General features: G+C 35.0%; 1 protein-coding gene across 1 annotated transcript in view; it reads right to left on the bottom strand.

Annotated features, from left to right (window-relative positions):
* Positions 1-566: 566 nt before the first annotated feature.
* The window catches only part of SLC13A3 (solute carrier family 13 member 3), a 41,821-nt gene continuing 22,391 nt past the window's right edge, over positions 567-19,996 (bottom strand). Inside the window, exons 5-13 of the mRNA XM_039351273.1 lie at positions 18,014-18,199; positions 17,405-17,530; positions 14,912-15,007; positions 11,884-11,988; positions 10,501-10,598; positions 7,139-7,251; positions 5,617-5,778; positions 4,475-4,612; positions 567-1,090 (exon numbers count right to left, since the gene is read on the bottom strand). Of these exons, the coding sequence (XP_039207207.1) occupies positions 899-1,090; positions 4,475-4,612; positions 5,617-5,778; positions 7,139-7,251; positions 10,501-10,598; positions 11,884-11,988; positions 14,912-15,007; positions 17,405-17,530; positions 18,014-18,199 (1,216 nt within the window). The 3' untranslated portion in view covers positions 567-898. The remainder of the gene's footprint in view (positions 1,091-4,474; positions 4,613-5,616; positions 5,779-7,138; positions 7,252-10,500; positions 10,599-11,883; positions 11,989-14,911; positions 15,008-17,404; positions 17,531-18,013; positions 18,200-19,996) is intronic.

Genomic DNA, 19,996 nt, shown 5'->3' with positions numbered 1-19,996 from the left:
GTTGTTCACATATTTGAACATAACAGCATTTACTTTACTATAAATTCCTATCAATGTTCAACAGAATTGGCTGTCCTGCCAGTTCTGAGTAGCCTTATTTGGCCTTATTATGACTATTTTATTTATAGATGGTCAATAAATATCACACAGAAAATAAGGCTGATAAACACTTTTCTTTCTTATTATATTCAATACTTTCCCACCCATATTTGCACATACATACAAATCCATTCCTTTTCCATTTTATCTTTCTTATCTTTCAAAACAACTCAGATTTATAATTTTGTCAATATTACCTGCCCTCCTGGTTTCTTCTAAAAACCACAGATTAAACCAAGTTGTCACCACCCTAGTCAAACAAGGTCATATGATTTTTTTTAAAACATTTCTGCTTTGATAACCTGTTCTGGCTGTATCTGGAAGAAAATATATAGTTTGTAATAGGCTTTCTGATTCAAGGGAAAATACATTGTTTTAATTGCTTGTGTGCTTCTGTATTCAGATGGCAATATGTTCCTACATTAAATAGCCAGATATTTCTGCATTTAGGCAATGATCATCATTAGTAAAGTAAAATAATCACCTTTATTTGAACAAGGAAAGATGGTAAAAGATCTTCCAGGCCTCAAACAGTGAAAGGTGTATCTAGAGCTACTTGATAATTCTTTGAATGAAAATAAAAGTATTTTATGTCTTTCAAATAGTCAATGAATATTTACAAAGATTTGTAAAAAAACAAACAAAAGTACTTGATGGTCCTATGATACAGGCGCATCCACAGTATGTCTTCCCACACATACCTGTATTTAATATTGATTTAATTTAGTGCTCAGATTTGAGGACAGACGTTTTCTCACCCAATCTCAATAAAGTTGCTTTACTTATAGTTAAGTAATAATTATATAAGTTTATTTATAGTTAAGTTCAAAGTAATGTTTTGAGCATGTCCCATTACGGTGGTTGCATTTCCCATATGGACATTGGCCCAGGAAGGAAAGCTGCCTAGCTGAAAAATGCTCATAGCCCAAGTATTGATGGCCAAGCTCAGAAGACAGATTCCCATTAAATTCATCAGTAGGCCAGTTCTAGCCTGTAAGGAAAGAAAGCAAAGGGAGAAAATGGGTCATTACAGACTTAGAAAACTGAAGCAGGCTTTAGAAGTCATCAAGCCCAACCCACTGCTCAATCTAAGACAGTTAGAGCTCCATGACCTACAGTACTAGTGGCTGTTCAATCTGGTCTGGAGAGAGACTCAATGGCATACCAAATATTTCCTTCTATAGTTGGATATATATATTGCCACTAGGATATTTCCTCTAATATACAGTTGAAATACATCCATCTTAATTTAGAACTCTTAGAACTAATTCAAAATAATCTGTCTATTTGTTTTCATGAATAGCTTCCCATCTCATCTTCCAGAAAATCATCTGTGCAACTGCCTTAAGCATGGGATTTCAGACACTGTTTCCTGATCAAGGAAGCCAAGAATATTTCAGTGCAGAAACTTCATGGTGAGTTAAATTCCAGTAATAGTACAGAAATGTATTTAATGAGTTAATGTGGAAAATGTGCATTTTAGGCAATGATGGGAGAGAGAAGGTGTTTTTTACTGAATATTTTATAATGAGCTGCTAAAAGATTAACATTCAAATAATTACTATACTATTTCCTATTTTAAAACAAGACGATGATAAATTAATATCCTCAGGTCCTGCAAACCTGATCATTAATAAAAAGGGGCAGTTTTGAGTAATGAAACCTCAGTTACATGCTCAAAGCTCAAACTAGATATTTACCAATCCAAGGAATTATTTTCCCAGGATTATCTGTTTAGACCTTACTTGCTAATGTCTCTGCTCTGGCTGGGATACAGCCATACTATATTGCTGGATACATTCCTAATGCTATATATATAAAGCCAGGTTGTTAATATTGTGGTTCATTGCACAGTCATCCAAATGTTCAGACTGGGTTTAGCATTTTTGTCTACCTATCAAGTCCTTTCCAAGGACCTGGGATAGGCAGATTCGATGTTTGGTGGTATTACTGATATTGTCGCAGAATAGAAGCTGTTCTAAGTAAAGCTGCCTTTTACAATTGACTGATGGTGAATTTGTATTATTATCATTATCTTCTTCATCTTCATCATCATATTCATCATCCTCATCGTCATCATATGATGTTGTTACATTAGCCAGGAGATCATAATTCTATTGCAGAGTGGTAGTTTGGCTGCCAATTTACCAGGTCTGTTGTAGGATATGCTTCCCAAGTTATGCCACAGCAGGGCAAGCTGGCTTTGCACCAAAAAGAGATGAGCAACTCTTCCTTCAGGGTAATCCCTCCCTTTGTAAATGGGCACCAAAATCGGGAAGTTCAGAGCTGAAAGGAATCTGAATGCTTTCACATAGCACCAGTTCATCTCCGCACTGAAGTGGTACCTATTTATCTACTTGCATAGAACATGATTTTGAATGGTTAGATGGACAGAAGTTGAGATGGGTGACGAGAACTCACCCCAACACACAGTGCTAGGATTTGAACCGCAGTGGCTCCCAACCTTTTCTATACCCCACACCCCTAAAACGCTTTTGATATATTCTCACACTCCTTATAAAAGTTTGAAATAACAGCAACAACTTATGCATATACACTAGAATTTTGAAAACCCAAGTTTTTGCACCCCCTGGAATATTGTCTTGCACAATATTATGAGAACCCCTGGTTGGGAACCCCTGCACTAGAGCAAAGACCATCTCCAGCATCATTAAGCCACTGAACCCCATGCCTCTAAAAAGCAAGGTGTGTAATAGCTACAAAAGATATGGAGATGATTCATGTTCTTCTTCAAAAGTTCCAGCTGGTGTCTACTGTTATATTCTTACAGCATTTTAGTGAATTTGGATAGCAGTGGACAAAAAGGAAATCTCTGCATAATCATAGAACACAGGAACATCTTGCAGTTTGGGCAGAAGTAAGCAATAGGTTTTGGCCATAGTTTTTCTTTTTTATTATCAATGGCCTCCAAAGATCATAGAAATAATAATGACCTCCATAAATTGTTAGTTGCTTCATAGGTCACGAGTTGGTTTTGGAGTGCTTTGGAATTCCTTTTTTTCAATTTCTTCCTAAAATTGTTGCCTCATCTGCAATCGTGCCAATGGATTACTCTAACTTAACCTCAGACAAATTATGGGGAAATTTGTAAGAAGTGGTTCACATGCAGATATTAGCGTAAGAATATTCATTCCTTTATATTCTTTAACCAGTCCAAAAGAGAAATAATACTTTTATCCAGATGTGCATATTTATTCAGAATCTTTTGGTGAATACATGGTTTTTGAAAGTCCAAGAACTCCATGTCAACAGCTCTGTACTTATGACACACTGGTAATTAAACTAGGAAGCTGACAATGAGGAGGAAGAGAAGAATTGTTAACTATTTTTTTCCCTATGCTCTTTTCACTAGCTGTATTCCACTGCTATAAAGCTATGATGTCTCCCATTAGGTAAAATACACAGCTACCAGGCAGAGTTACATGCCATGTCATATCATACTGTACATGCTTCCTTTGTGGTGCAAATCAAAGCTATTAAAGAAGATTGGGGAAATGACAGAGAAGTTAATCATTGCTTAATTATTGCTAATTAAGTTATTTCTTAAATGTGTATTACAATGTAAACAAAACAAAACAAATGAATTCTAATGTTGGGTGAATAGATTTATCAATTTGACAGAGAAATTACTTTAGAATTTTTTGTTTTTTGCAAATGAGAGAACAATAAATCTGAAATTCTCATAGAAGAAGTATGGCAATTGGATTTAATGGAAAACATCTTTTACATAATGAGCTTTTCCAGTCATTATGGAAGTACTTGAAACTCGGGAACAGTATTTCAAAATTCTTAGAATTCAAAATGAATAGAATTGGAAATATTTCCAACACCCTTAATGTATGATGAATGTCTTGTCTTTCATTTGAAAATAATTTCTCCAGGTGTCTGTAGCCTCCCTAGCTTCCCATGGTTCAGGCAAATTTCAAATAAAGAGCCTGGAAAGGAACTTTTCATTTGTATTTTTTTTCCTCCATAGTGGTATTATCTTGAGAAAGGTAGGGTTTTTTTCTATTCAAAAACAACAACAAAACCATCCATCCATTTTTTCTGCCCACAAATTTGGTGGAAAATTCAAAATACTATCTCTATGCAATTTTAATTTAAACATATCCCCTATCACTAGCTTGAAATCTCTATCTGGCACACCTACCTGTACCCATTTTCTACTGATTTTTTTTAATCTTTCACTGTAAACTAATTTTGAGTTTCATATGATAAATGATCTATAAATGAAATGGTAACTACGGTAACACGTGGTACTGCAAACTAACTGGGCCTATGGGGCCAAAATATCCATCTTCCTCTATTTTTGGTAATTATGCTACAGTGGTAATTACCTTATAAAGCAACTTACCATGTCTTTCACCATCAAATGCCCAGAAGCAAAAGCAATGGAATTTGGGGGTGTAGAGACTGGAAGCATGAAGGCAAAAGAGCATCCTACAGTTCCTGGTATCATTAAATAGAGAGGATTCACCTTCAAACGAATGGCCTTTGAAAAGCAGAAATTAGAAAAATGGGACTTTAAATGAAAATTTATTAATGAATTACATATCTCTGATGAAGGATTGAAGATATATTTCTCCATCTCTATTATGTGGTTGCCAGTTTGCTTCTGGATCCAATTCAAGATATTATTATCTATAATGCCCTTGGTGGCATGGGTCTAGATTAGCTGAGGAACCATCTCAGTACAACGCAATTGGCCCACCTCACTTGCACCAGTAATAAGGGCATGCTGTGGACCCCGTTGGCCAAGGAATTTCAGCTGGGGGGGGGGGTGATCAGGAGAGGAACTTTCTCTGCCACAACACTAACCGGTGGAGCATCATATTTTTCCGATATAAGATTTGCTCCAACCCTTTTGACATTCCATAAAGGCCTAAAAATCTATCATCCTGTAACTGGTTTTTGGATTAGAAGATCTCATTTCCATTCTGTTGTATATCCCCTGCCATCTTGGCTATTTCTTTGTTAATTTTAATGTATTTATTATCTTACTGTTTTAATCTTTTATAATACTGTTTTATTGTAAGCCACCCAGATTTGCAGGAACAAGATAAGCAGCAAATAAATTTAATAAATGAATAATATCTAGCATTTTGTACATGCTTTCACTAGATAATTCCATATGAACCTACTTGACAGAATAATTCAAGGAAAGCATCATGTTCATGGGATCTCTAAATAAGATCATGTTATTGACACTGCATCAAGAAAAGGAATTCCCTTTCTGAAGTCTCTTCAGATTCAGTGGAGTCCCAATGTGAGATCTACACAAATTCAAAGTTTGGTTCCAAGTCCTATGAAAAGGTTTCTACAGATGTGATTATCATAAAAAGGTTGCCACGTACAAGGATATAATGCAACCCAGAAGAAAAAATGAAAGTAAGGGCAGCTATTGCTGGCTACTGCCTGGGCCAAGATCTCCTCACTGATAAGAGAAAAGAGAGCTAATGCTGCAAGCTGTTCAAAAGATACATATGAGTTTTTTACCAGTTCTGCCAAGACAGGCAAGAAGATGATGATTGTAGCTGTATTACTGGCAAATTCTGTGAACATTGCTATGACTGCTGTGATGAGAATTACAGCCACAGGAGGAGGGAGATTCTCTAGAGGGTCAAGACGACCTCCAATCCAGACAGACAAACCTGATTCCTATAGCAAGAAAAGAAATTCCCCAAAGTTATGTAAGAGAATCAATAATAGTTAAACCCCTAAAAATCTCCTTCAGTTCTTATCATGCAACGACAGCATTTGGGACAGATCATTTAACTGACAATTGACATGAGTCCCTGGAGGACTCCAGCCAGGGAAGACCAAAGAGATGAATAAAGGCAGCCATTTTACCCTTCACATTTACTGCCTCATATATTGTTGGTGTGACAAATACCTCTTTATACTATTAGGATAATAAAGACATCCAAGCTTCTTGGGACCAGATAATTAATTGTAAAAGATGTAGAACATTTGTGTTTTGAATTATTACCAACATCTGTGATTATTTTCAATTAAGCAGTCACGGTAGTTCTTTTTCCCCTTCAGGTTCATATGATGAATTTTCTATGATCTATTTATTTTGCATTTCAGCTAACGATGACTCCTAGCAGTTATATGAACAAGTCTCTGTCTAGTTGTTTGCCACTAACTTCTTCCTAGGGCTGGAAAAAGGTGAGTGGCCAAAGTCATCCAGCTGGTTTCTGGACTTAAGGCAGGACTAGAACTCAAATTTTCCTACTTCTAGCCAAGTATCTTAATCACTAAACCAAACTGATTTTTAGTTAGAATAGAATTAGATAGAATAGAATAGAGCTGGAAGGGATCTTGGAGGTCTTCTAGTCCAGCCCCCTGCTCGAGCAGGAGAACCTATACCATTTCAGACAAGTGACTGTCTAGTCTCTTCTTAAAAACCTCCAGTGATGGAGCACCCACGATTTCTGAAGGCAAGCTGTTTCACTGGTTAATCGTCCTCACTGTTAGGAAGTTTCTCCTTAATTCCAAGTTGCTTCTCTTTTTGGTCAGTTTCTAACCATTGTTTCTTGTCCTGCCCTCTGGTGCTTTGGAGAATAGTTTGACCCCCTCTTCTTTGAGGCAGCACCTCAAATACTGGAATACTGCTATCATGTCACCCCTGTTTCTTCTTTTCTTTAGACTAGCCAAACCCAAGTCCTGCAGCCGTTCTTCATATGTTTTAGTCTCCAGGCTAGTTAAACAAACTGTATTATGCTGCACATATCACTTGGTTGAGTTGCACAGCTATAGAAATTGAATAAACAAACAAATAAACAAATAAAGTGTCCAGTTTCATACATACAGCTAAATCCATAAATGGAAGGAATGAACAGATTCACACTAAGCCAACACTATCAAATGACATTGAATTTAGTATAATGTGTGAACCAGGCCACGGTATGTGCATGTAGCATAATATAATATAAAGTCATATATCACAATAGTGCCTATAGAAAATCAGACACACAGACACAATGTTTCACAGGCTGCACTTTAACAGACGTACCTCACATCCTTTTGCCATTGCAAATCCTCCTCCAAGCAACAGGATTATATTCCAAGGCACACTTTCTTGGGCTTTGCTCCAAGTTAGCAAAGGTTTATTCTCAACATTTGATGCTAGATGAAAAGGTTTGTAATGAAGAAGGACAGAAATTAGTAATATAGTCTATGGCAGCCTTCCCAACCTAGAGCCTCCAGATATGGGATTATCCAGATGTTTTGGGAGTACAAGTCCAGCATCCTTAACTAGTCAGCACAGGAATAAAAATGGTTAGAAATGATGGAAGTTACAGTCCCAACATAGCCCCCCCCCCTTTTTTTTTTTTGCATTGAGGTACCTTAAATCTGCTAACTTAAAACAATGCATACAAAATCCAGGGCCCATTATTTCCTTGCAATTGAAATTTCAAGGATCTTCACACCAATTGTATTCACAATGTTGTAGTCACTGCAGCATTGTTGCAGTTAGCCACAGTCAGTGATTGAGATTTCTGACACTCCATGCTAACTTCCCACAAGCAAAGACAATGAGGAGGCCAGCAGAAAGTTAGAAGTTGCTCCCGCCGCTACTGCTTTTTTTGCCTGTCCATGATCCTATGGTTTCTCTGTTTAGATAAAGAAATATCTCTGAAAGGATGACCCAGGGGGTCATGGGTAGTCTAGTGTAGCCTTAAACTGGTATCCTTTCTATGTATTTGCATAATAAAGTTATTACAAATTGATTTTCTTTTGTATATATCTAGAACAGTGGTTCGATCTGCAATGTTGTCACAGGGGGTCCGCAAAGGCTTGAAGAAATGCTATGATTTAAATCTTGAGTTAAGTCTTTGGGCCGCATGGCCATGGTCTGTGGCCACAACAGGTATTTAAAGGGGGTTCATGGTGAAGAAAAGGTTGAGAACCACTGGTCTAGAGGATCAAATATATCAAATATAAGAAATAAATCAAACAGAATCATCAATTCTGGAAACTGTAATCTCAATGTAGTAGAGGGCACCAGGTTGGAATAGGCTACCCAAAATAATAGCTTAACATGTGAAGGAGCCTAGATAAAGCTAAGCTGACATCTTTTGCCCTTCTCCAAATTCAAGGCAACCATAATACATGCAGCTGTTTTTGCATCTTTTGCCAAGCCTCAAGCTTTCAAATAAACTAGTTAATATTAACTATGATTTCCTAGTTCAGGCAACATGATAAGCAGTGCTTAAGCAAATATAAGAGCAAATCCTCTAGAATCCTTATGGCTATGCTGGGGGGGGGGTCATAGGAGCTGAGTTCATGATGCTAAATTATGAATTATTTTCCTGTTTAATGGCTATCTCTTATGTCATAAACCAACTTCCATTAAAGAAATCCATTTATGAAATTTTATGCATGTGAATCAAAATTTCACAGACCAATGAACCAGGAATTGATTTTATACAAATACATGGGAAGACAAGGCTTTTCGGTATAATATAAATGGTAATGTAAATACCAGCATTTCAGATTTACAGAAACACTGAAAAGAAATACGTTGATTGGGCCTAAAAAGTCCCAGAAGTGAAAGAAAATAAAAACATGTCATTTAATTCATTTTGTAAGCAACCATATTGTTGCATTCCAAATATGATAGGTTATGATTTCCATAATCAGCACCCATTCAATCAACCTATTCAATCATTGGCCATTTTGGCTAGAAACAAGGAGCAATAATGCAGTGTCTGGAGGATACCAGATAGATAAACCTGACTCATATCACTATGATGTATAAGAGCATTTATTATTGAAACATCTTCAGATTATGAAAAATGTGGATCAGAAAATCTACCACATTGCAATTTCTGGTCAAACAAAGGATAAATGCATACATAAAGTGATAAATAAACTTCTTCCAGTAAATGTGATTCAACACTTGCTGTAAAGAAAAAATGGAAAAATCTAACGAATTCAATCTGTAACCTTATCCCTTTAGTCAAGTAATATATATTTTAGGATGTAGTGTGCAGATATATTGTAACTTCAATATTTATCTAATGACCTTTGTCTATACAAATATCAGAGCAGAAATATTGATTATGTATGGGCAACATTTTTACATTTGTCTTTGAAATCACTTTTGTGGCTTTTGCTTTTATCATGTGCTTATTATTTATTTGCTATTTGAGGTTTTGGACTTGATTTTTGTTTATTTCAAATAAAAAAAATTAAAAATCTAATGCAACAGTGGGCATTTAAAAAAATAGTTTACACTTTGGATCTAGAGGGTTAATTTTTCACTCACAGTTCAAACATAACACTTATGGCAACAAATAATCCAAATCTTATCAGAAAAGGTTTATAAATGGAGTTTTGCAAAACAAGGCATCCTGATACCTAAGAGGATTCTTATTACTAGAGTAAGCTCATTTGTGTATTTATGTATTTATCCAAATTATATCCACCTCACAAAACAATTGAAATAGCTGTTTTCTGTCATTACTACAGTTCTCAAATGATATCCTTATACTGAGGACAAAGTTACCCAAGTAAAATAATTTTCTGCAACACTATCTCTATATTACTTATCCAAATGTCTATAAATTAGTCAATGTTTATATACATCACTAGAACAGGTGCTATTAGAATGAAAGGCATGGGAAGGCAAACAATTATATTTGGGGAACTAGAGTGAGGATCTTCAATAGTCATTGCTTCCAATGCCCTCCACAATCTGTGCTGAAGAGAACAGAGAACATGGTGGTTTGTGGTTTGTACAGAGAAGTTGGCACCTGACAGAACACATTACCAATGAACTCATTGTCATTGGTGGTCACCCCTTTCATTGTCCTTCCCTCCTCAAGGTTCTTCAGAACATGCTTGAGTATGTATAACATCTGCCTACAACTCTTTAAGCCCAATGAGGTTTTTCCCCCCTGGGATCACATAATACAGACATGTCAAACTCGCAATGTCACGTGACGTTGCGTGACATATTGGGACTTTTCCCCCAATAGGGTGGGTGCGGTTTCGAGTTGACGCATCCAGCCCATGGGCCAGCAGTTTGACATGCTTGTCATAATATAAAGCAGCCACATTATCCTGGGGGAAGATACAGTTGTTTTCAAAGGTGCTAACAGGTGCTATGTGAAAGCCTCTGTGTACTCCAAGGCACTTATATCTTTTCAATCCAATGTGAGACACAGTTCTAATATCAGTAAATGTTTTCCCTTGTCCCTGTTTGCCTAGTTGAATATTTTTAGTCTTCCATAGGATAAATGTGTTAAAAATTAGAAGCCTATCAATCGATGTTTTCTATGGGCTGTGGAAACCAGTGTTACAACACAATCTAGAGAGAACTCAAAAATATGAGACCTGAAAGCAAACTTTGGTAAACCAGCAATGTACCTTTTAGATCAAACCACCATTTAAGAGATGGCTTTTTCGCTGGGAAGAAGAATAATATTGTCACTATTGTGATTCCAGTAACTGCATCTGAGACAAACCTAACAGAAATAGAAAGAAGATTCTATGTAAGCAAATCATATTTTGTCAAAGAATAAGTTTTTACGTCAGGTTTAATGAACATTTACAGTTTATAATTATTCTTTTTTTAAAAAAACCCTACAAATTATTGCCATAAATTAGAAAATAATTTGGAACCTAAAATTAAAAATTAGAGAAAGCATGAGAAGAATCCTTTATTTTTTTTAATCAAGACTAGTCTTTAATCATTGAGTAATTATTGAGACAAATTATTGAGTACAATAATTGAAATAATCATATTCTAAAATGAAGAGGCTACGGTATTTCACCATGTACAGCACAAAGAATTTCAGAATCAGATACTGTATATCCAGTAGGGGACCCAATGAAGATGCCTTGTTAAAGACCTGGAAGAGTAGGATGACTGTACAGTAATAGGGGATCTTGAAAGTAATGTGGATGTAGGACATTGAAACCCCCCAGCTTTTGAACTGGATTCAAAAAGCAAGTGCAGCAATGCAGCTGTTTCAACACAGGGTTGAAGTGGAAATTAGGCTTAGCCTATATTTTAAAACAGCAATATAAAAAAATTACAGGTGAACATCCAAATCCCTGTCCATTGCATGATGAAAATTCAAATACCCTCCTGGCAAATATTAAGTGTGGTCCTTAGCGTTTTCTCAGTCTTTGCTCTGGAGCCTTAAATAAAAGTCCTTCAATTTCTAGACAGCAAGTTTGCTTTTAATTGGATATATCAGGTGTTTAATTTCCATGTAAAGTATTATCCTACAATACAGCCATTATCTAAGAGGAAATAAAAAAGAAAAACCTATGACTCTTTCCTCTGATACATGAAATATGACAGTTCTCACTATGGTATAAGAAGAAGATCTGGGAATTTCAACTAAGACATGATCAAAATTTGGCATCACATAATTTCTTAGATACAGGAAAAAGATTTAAAATGCAATACATGCTGCTTTTGAAGAAAATTGAAAAGTCAGTGGATTATACAATTCAGCCCCAACAAAGTTCATAAAGAGTGTTATCAGAGAAAAAGAGTATAAGTTTTCTTTGTATTGTTGTAAATTGGAAGCATGGTCTCACTTTTCAAATAACCATACAGCTGCATTAACCTGATAGATATTTTACAGCAAAATTGTTGTTATTGTTAAAGTCAAACTAGAATGACTTTTTCAAAAAATATGTGAACATTTGGTTAAATTTTCCATTCAATAAAGGACAGCATTACTAAATCTCCTATTTACCTGAATGAGTTCAAATAAACTAAAAGTAAAAGCTTACCCTGGTTTAAATAAGCTTGCCCAACCTGTGATGAATTTTGGATCTCTGGAGAACAGCAGGATGGCAAATAAACAGAAGAGAACGAATACTGCCTGCTCTGCAAACCTGTTTTGGAATAAAATTAAGCACTGCTTTAAATATTTGCCTGAAGTTTAAGTTCAGCTAGAAATAGCAGATGGTAAGAAACATGAAGAGGAACAAATGATTTAAGGTGTTTTGCATGTGAAAGTCAATAAAATGCAGTAAAATCTATGAAATGAATATAACTCCAAATGTTATTCATATGTTATGTAACGTATAGTTATGTTATATAATGAGAGTCAGTTTGATTTATTGGATTAGGCATGAGTGAATCTGAGTTCTTTTGTTGCTTTAAACATGAAGCCAATTGGGTGATTTTGGCCAGACACTTTGTCATAGTTGTAAGGAGAAGGCAGCAAAAAATCACTTCTGAAAATGCTGCCAAGAAACCTCCAGCAATTTCTCTATTCAATTGCCAAGAGCCACTACACCTTCTTATTTGAAACTTGGTTGTACATAAACATGGATATAAGCTACCTTCAGGCATTCAAATTATGTGCTAACAGTACAAACAAACATGAATTTTCCTTACATACACTTTTATTCCATTTGAGGAAGTAATGTCTGAAATGGCTAGTGTATATCTGAAAGGTCTTGGGTAGGCAGCAGCAGCAGCTGACCTGGCCTGATTATGGAAACCTAAGCAGAGCCAAACCTGGGTAGTATTTAAATGAGTGACCACTGAGAAATACTGTATATAACTATCTAGATAAGATGAGGAAGTCAAAACAATTCCAGAAGAAGGCATCAGCAATCCATTTCCATACTATTGCCAAGACACATGAATGGATATCTCTGGAAAGCTCAACTGAAAGGAGTCTTGCCTATATTTATATCTGAAATAAGTTTGTCATTATGTTCCATACCTTGGTTATATTCACATTAAATGATTGACATGTGTTATGAATGTGACTGCCCTTGAAGATAGTAAGAAATTATAGTATATATGGAATACAATGCCAATATCCTTGTGGCAATGAAGATAATCTACTGATTACTTTGGCTGCTTACTGTTTCCATGCACAATTCAAAATGATGTTTTTGAGCTTTAAAAATGTCAGTGTATGACCCTGCCCATATTTTAAGAATGGGTTGGAAAACTTATTCTCTGTCTAGACAGTGAGAACTGATAAATTGGCAGGTACAGATAAATTTGATGCATTAAATCATCTTGGTGCAGTGGTGGGATTCAACGGTAACTAATTTTTTTTTTGCCCAGGCCCAGAATGGACTTCCGGAAGCGGCATCCACACAGAGAACCAGTTGTTCACATATTTGAATCCCACCACTATCATTAATAGCTGATGATAGTACTCTGAAAGGTGAACTTTAGTTTTCAATAAATAAATTTTGTGTACGTGGAGAGTATGTTTGTTTCAAGATTCATACAGGAGTGTAGCATATAATGGTCAGAGTCAGAAATAGAAGTTATTTTGTTCCATATGTGCATTGTTTTCCAGGAATGCGAAAACAATTTAAATTTAATTTGGTTATATGAAATATAACACTGTGTACTAAAAGTCTAATTTAATAATCAGTTAAAATCTCAGTTGCTGGATGTTGAGAAGGGGCAGAATAGAAAGCTATTTCATAACTGAGTATTTAAAAGGAGATTCATTACTAAAAAACCATAGCATCAAAAAACACTCTAAAGGCAACCAAAGCATCAAAAGCAAATAAATAAATAAAAGCAGAAAACCATCAATAGATTTAAAGAAAGAAACAAGAAACAGAAGCCATTTCAAAGAAATCTGGAATTGCTAATCAAATTGGCAGGGGCTGATTTAATGGAGTTTTTATATTCTTAAAACAATAAAAGGCCTTTGATTTTTTCGGTGACACTTTGCAGGTTCCTGATGTATAATCACTTGAATGGTGGAGTGGGAAACTAATTTCTTGCATAACCATCCCTTAATGATGAAATCTTATAAGCAGCTTTTTGGGCAATCTGTCCTATCTTATTTTTGCAGTATCTATGCAATAGCTATATGCAGATTTTAAACATCAGGTTTATAAAGGTAAAAGTATAACACAAAAACAACAAAAATTTGAGGGAAGTGAATAATTAAAAAGGTTGTCTGGCTTTTTCTGAAAATGTCCCTTTTATTGTTCTATCTGAGAATGCATAAATATAGATACAGTACACAACTACTGAAGCTGCACGACTTAACTACCTTATTAAAGAAAAAAAGTGAAAGTAATGATCTCCATTAATAATTTATAGAACAGCCCTCTAATTATGTGGGCTGAAGTTTTTCAGCTTTTGTGATTGTTATATAAATGATAATTCATGAAGGACATCATTTATTACTTTAGGATTGTTCTTGAGTGCACTGAGCTACAAATTTTCAAAACTCAGTGGACTAGCTAATTAAAGAATTAGTTCACTCTTTACTTAAATAATTTAGTAGAGATAATTAAACACAACAATAGCTACAATATTTCAAACTGATTCTGTCATTTGAAATCTGCTCTCGAAGCATGGCTCCAACTGAGCAGTCTTAATCAATGAAAAGAAGACATGAAAACAGAAACAGAAAAGCCATAGGAGAATGTGTATTTCATGGACATTCTTATTACTACAGTGATTTTTCTTGTAAAAGGGTTAAGTGCAGCAGATGATATATATGCAAATCTGAAATTTATGAAAAATCCCCATTATTAGATGACAATACTGACATTGGATTAAATTAATTCTAGAGTCCTTAATTCTGACCAATCATAAACAAAGACATTTAAACACATATTGCACATAAAAAAATACACAGGGCTTCCACTGCATCATCTCAACCATTATCATAACTTTTTTAACCTACAGATACCTATGATGTTAAATGCGACTGAACAGAAATGTTACCATTCTAATGCATCTATTTGATCTCTCACGTCCTTTCCAAATAATTTCATCTTCTTGTTTGTGATGTTTCTTATTCCCATTGTGACTTACTTTATTGGTCCCAGTTTCTCATAGTCTTCCTTTATAACTGCCCGAGCTCGGCCTTCTGCATCAGCTCTTATCTCCGATTTCTTCTTTCTGCAGACTCTGATAACAGGAAAGGGGGAAAAAGTTGCTCAGTTTAAGTTGTGCAACCAATATTTCTCCAGATCATCCACAATACTTATTGTAAGATCCTGGCTTGTAGAAAAGAATTTACACTGCTCTTGATGAATATGATTCTGTTTTCTGTTTTTTGTGATTTTAAAGTTTTGGTTGGTTTTTTTTTAACATTTTTAAAAATTTGTTTTAACTTTAGAGAAAATAGGTTATATGTCTAAGAGATACCTCTGAATGATGATTTTGTCATGCTATGAGAATACACTATTTACATATAATGTACTAACTATATTCAGCATCATTGGGGCATTTTAAAAAATATATTATCACTATTTCAGCAGCCAAATGACTTTTTAAAAGGTTCAATTTAATACCTATAAAGTCCTGTTTCTGAGACAGAATTCTAAAGGAAGTGCCATAATGAAGAAGATGCCAGGTTTAGACCAATCTGCCTGGAAATTGGTACGTGTTGACAATGTTCATTTTTGACAAATGCCAATTATAAAACTGGAAAGAATTAAAATAATGTTTATAATATGGGTGAAAATTGTTGAGAATTTCCACAAAATGTGGCAAACATTGTTCTTTAAAACAATGTGAAATAGAATTTAAGCAGCTATGAGAACTGAGAACTATTCAGAGAACACTGTAAGAAACTCAAGGTTTTTTTTATTTTTAGTTAGTAAAATAACTGAACAACTTTATTTTCTCCTATCAGTAAGCCCAAAAAATATTCTATATGCAAAGAAAAAATAAAGAATCAGCCTCCCTAGCTGTAAAAACGATGTCCTTGTAACTATAAAAACTACATTCACAAATCTCCAATCTTCTGCAGCCATGCATTATCTCTGTGCATTATTTTGGATTAGTAGATTTTTCATTTCATCATAAAGTTGCTCCATTTCAAAGGGATTTCTCACAGTTTCCAGCTAGTCTAGTTATGTAAATTAGTGCTCACTTAGAAAAAAAAATACAAGGAATTTTGTGGACACCAAATATGTTCTTGCTTATTAGTCAGACTAAGACCCTTTAAATGAATAGGACTTGGCTCATATGTGATTTGACCCATCTTGTTTTTCCACATATCTCTGCAAAATACTATCAATAGTATGCATAAAAATACATTCCATTTCTAGTCATATCTGGTTATATCCATATCACAATGTTAAATGTGTTGCTGGATTTCTGTTAACACTAAAAAGTCTTGATCCATTTTATCAAATAAGAAGTTTATACTGGGAAGCTATCAAATGTATAACTAAGGGTTTTGAAGAAAAAGATCTTTGTTTTTGTTTCCATTTTTTAAAGCAAAACTGGCAGCTATTTGTTTTCTTACAATGGAGCAGGGGAAAAATATTTGCAATCAACCATTCAATCAATCAATATGAATAAGTAGTCTGACAAGTGCTTAGGTTTAAAAGGTAATAGCTATGAACTAGTTCAGACATCTTATCCTGTGCTATGGGCAGATTACTATTATAATGATTATCTTTAAAGTTTACAAAATCCTTTTTTGAAATGTCCCTGAATTCCTTAGCAATGCTTTCAATTTGAAAGAAAATGAAAAAGGAATCAGTGGAGATGAGAAGAGGACTTGTTGTAAGTATCCAGATTACAAAAGGTTTACAATAAAACAGTTACCAATTAACAAATTGCGTAATGAAATCACTGAAGTTTAATCCTTGTCAGATGTAACATGCCCTGGTCCAAATTTCCAGGGAGATACTTTAACTCTAATTCTGCAAAACCACTGAAGCTTGAAAGAAAGAAAAACCCACAAGCTTTTTACTTTCATAAAATGTGAATTTCTAGTGTCATCACAGAACATTTAAAGAAAATCAATAACTACAAAAACAGAACATTTCTTCTAGTTACTGAATATTCAACTTTTTTAAAAAAAATACTAGTCTTTGAACCCTATACTCATTACAGCAAATTAGTGAAACTCCCTGCAGCTCTCAACAAAACTGTGGCAACATCGGTTACAGAATTTTTATCATGAGGGAAGAATAAGCGTAGAAAGAACTGAGAACTCTTCCGGGCTTAGCAAACAATAGGCTAGAAGAGAAATATCTCCACAACTTCCATTTCTCGGTTGAAATATCTTGCTATGTATCTTTTGTGTAAAGTGGAAATTTTCAATTTTAAAAGTCAGCATGTTTAGGAACAAAGGAAACAAGCCCCCAAAATTATTTTTTTTTAATGAAGGACATCACAGAAAACTATATCAATGAATATACATTCATGTATATATCAATGAAATATACATTCAAATTAAAAGTGTCCCCTATTCCAGCTTTTGAATGAACACCAAGTTAAATTAATTATTTCAACTGCAAATGAAAACAAATTCAAATTATGCATATAACTCTGATGTAACACTACCTTAAGTTAATGCATCCATAAAGGAAGCATATCCAGAGCCATCCAAGGAAAAGGAAAAGTACCATTAAGGGAAAGGCAAACACAAACCAAGAGCCAAAGTTCACAACATCACATCCTGGAAAATAACTTTGAGAAAGAAAAAGACCAATTAATATAAAGTGGACAAATTATCTTTGAGTACATTTCAAATATGAAATAGATACCAATACAATATGTCTTACAACCTTCCAAAACCAATTTATAAAATGGAATTAATAAAAGATCAGCCAGGATTGTCTGAATTTTTTCCACATTCTCTAGGAAAATCCTACTCAATAATCCTAACTCTGTAATTCCTGACACACACAGAGACTGACTTCATAGATTGCATTAATCTATGTTGCACTTAATAAACATTTTTAAACAGGTCATAATAAGTTGCTTCACCTATTTAGGGCCACAAAATATGGTGGCTGGATTCACATAATATAATACACCAATATCAAAAAGTCACATTATGGCTAAGTGCCTTGTGTGAACCTAGCCAGTATCTGAACATTTCCTATTATTGTTGCCAGTGTTGTTAGTTTTCTACAAATACCAGATGCCCAATTCTGACAAAAACTGTACCTCTTTAACTGTCCTGAAAGAATGAGGTTTGGGGCTGTCCCAGTCAGTGTTGCTGTTCCACCAATACTAGCAGCATAAGGAATGGAAATCAGAAATGCTTTCCATATATTTGTCTTGTCATGTTCTTCCTTCGTTATATCCAAGGAAATGTCAACTGTGACTTCCTTCTCTTCAGTCATATCTTTCCTTCAAAACATTCCAAATAAAAATATAACAAATGAAATATGTTTTTGCTTGTAAGTCTATTGTTAACTTCAGAGAGGGAAATTTGGGGCAATTTATATATTTTGTACAGAATATTATATATATTCTATACATAGTAGGATTAATTCTTCTGCAGAGGGGTGAGACTTCTGTGGGTTCAGGTTGGATTAAGTTGAAGCAGCAATAGGCATCACTAGTGACATCCAGTCTTTTAATTAATTTTAATCTTTTTTATTTAGGTTTGTGATTATCTTTAAATGTATGAAAAGTAAAAATAGTATCACTCTACATTTAATACAAAGATGGGAATGCCATTGCTGAGCATGGCACATGCTCAATATTTTTGGAAGAATGACATTATAATGTAAAGTGGTTGAAGCTATTTTATATGAACAAGAAGACTTAGACTAGGTTTTTTTCCCCATTTTTCCCATCCCTGCTTTCAAAGTATGTAGAAGATGAAATTTCAGTAGCCACAACTTTTTTATCTCCTGCATGACAAGTCCTTTGTTTTTTTATTTTTTATGTGAGTATGAAAAATTCTGGATGTTTGTTCCCTTTAAAGACAAAAGGAGTAAAGTTAATTTGATGGGCCATAAACCTGGTATTAGAACATGCACTTAACTTGCAGAGGGCTCAAGGTTCAATTTTCAACACTTACTGTTAAAGAAATAAAAGACCTCTTGCCTAAAAGCCAGGAATGTTTGCCAGAAGGAAGGATGAGAAGACACTACCTCATATACAATAGGCGTATTCATAGTTGAATCATAGATGAATATAGACTAGGTCCATTTGTCCAATACAATCAACACTGATTTGCAGAAGCTTCTTAGATTTTTAGGGAGAGATCTTTTCCAACTCAATCTGGAGATGCCCAATATCCTTATTACAGCCTTACTGAACAATGCCTTTGTTGGATTTTGTGTAAAAACCACTATTTAACGATTTAACAATACATGTGTGAACCTGCTTTCCTTTCCATTTTCTTATGCTGGAAAGCAAAAAAGTAAATTTTGCTTTCATTTCCAATTAATTACAGTCTTGTTGATTATATCAACTGTACAACTGTATCAACTACTGTATAAATAGTTCAGAGGTCCCCAACCTTTTGGGCACCAGGGATCGGTTACGTGAAGAGAGATTTTTCCACGGACCGAAGGAGGGCGTGGTTTTGTGTGCTGCCTGCATCCTATGGATGGGGTTTTCCTTTTTTGTGTGGACCGGTTGCTGGCATGCCACGGCCCAGTACTGGTCCACGGACCAGGGGTTGGGGACCCTTGCCGTAGTTGATTTGAACTGAAATTTAATCAAGGTAACACAATCTTTTCAGCTTTGGAGGCCACTATAGTGGCCACAGAGTTATCAACACTGCATTGCAGTGTCTTCACCTTACCAACAAAATGCTTCCTCCCCAATGCAGAAGCATTTTATTCCAATCAGGCAAATAAATGATGGAAGAACTGTGCTGTGCTGTGCTGTGCTGTGCTGTGCTGTGCTGTGCTGTGCTGTGCTGTGCTGTGATCCTATTCCAGCATTACAATTACACTTGGTATCATGATATAAGCAGATGATTGATAGGAAAAAGCATAGTACCATTACAGCAGCCTTCCTTTCTATTGACTGAATTCATAGGAAACCCATATGGAGAAAAGAGAGATCTCTTTAGCAGCATAACAAACCAGTGGGATAATGGGAACATGAGTACAGGGAGACACTAAACTGCATCTATTTTTTAGAAAACTAAAAGATTCCCCAGGCACTGATTTAGCAAGCCAGGAG

The sequence above is a fragment of the Crotalus tigris genome, unplaced genomic scaffold (assembly GCF_016545835.1).
Source record: "Crotalus tigris isolate CLP2741 ecotype Arizona unplaced genomic scaffold, ASM1654583v1 scf7180000018371.15429387391:27106975, whole genome shotgun sequence".
NCBI classification, from domain to species: Eukaryota; Metazoa; Chordata; class Lepidosauria; order Squamata; family Viperidae; genus Crotalus; species Crotalus tigris.
Note: the sequence above shows the minus strand (reverse complement) of the source record. Positions and strands in the feature narration are given on the sequence as shown.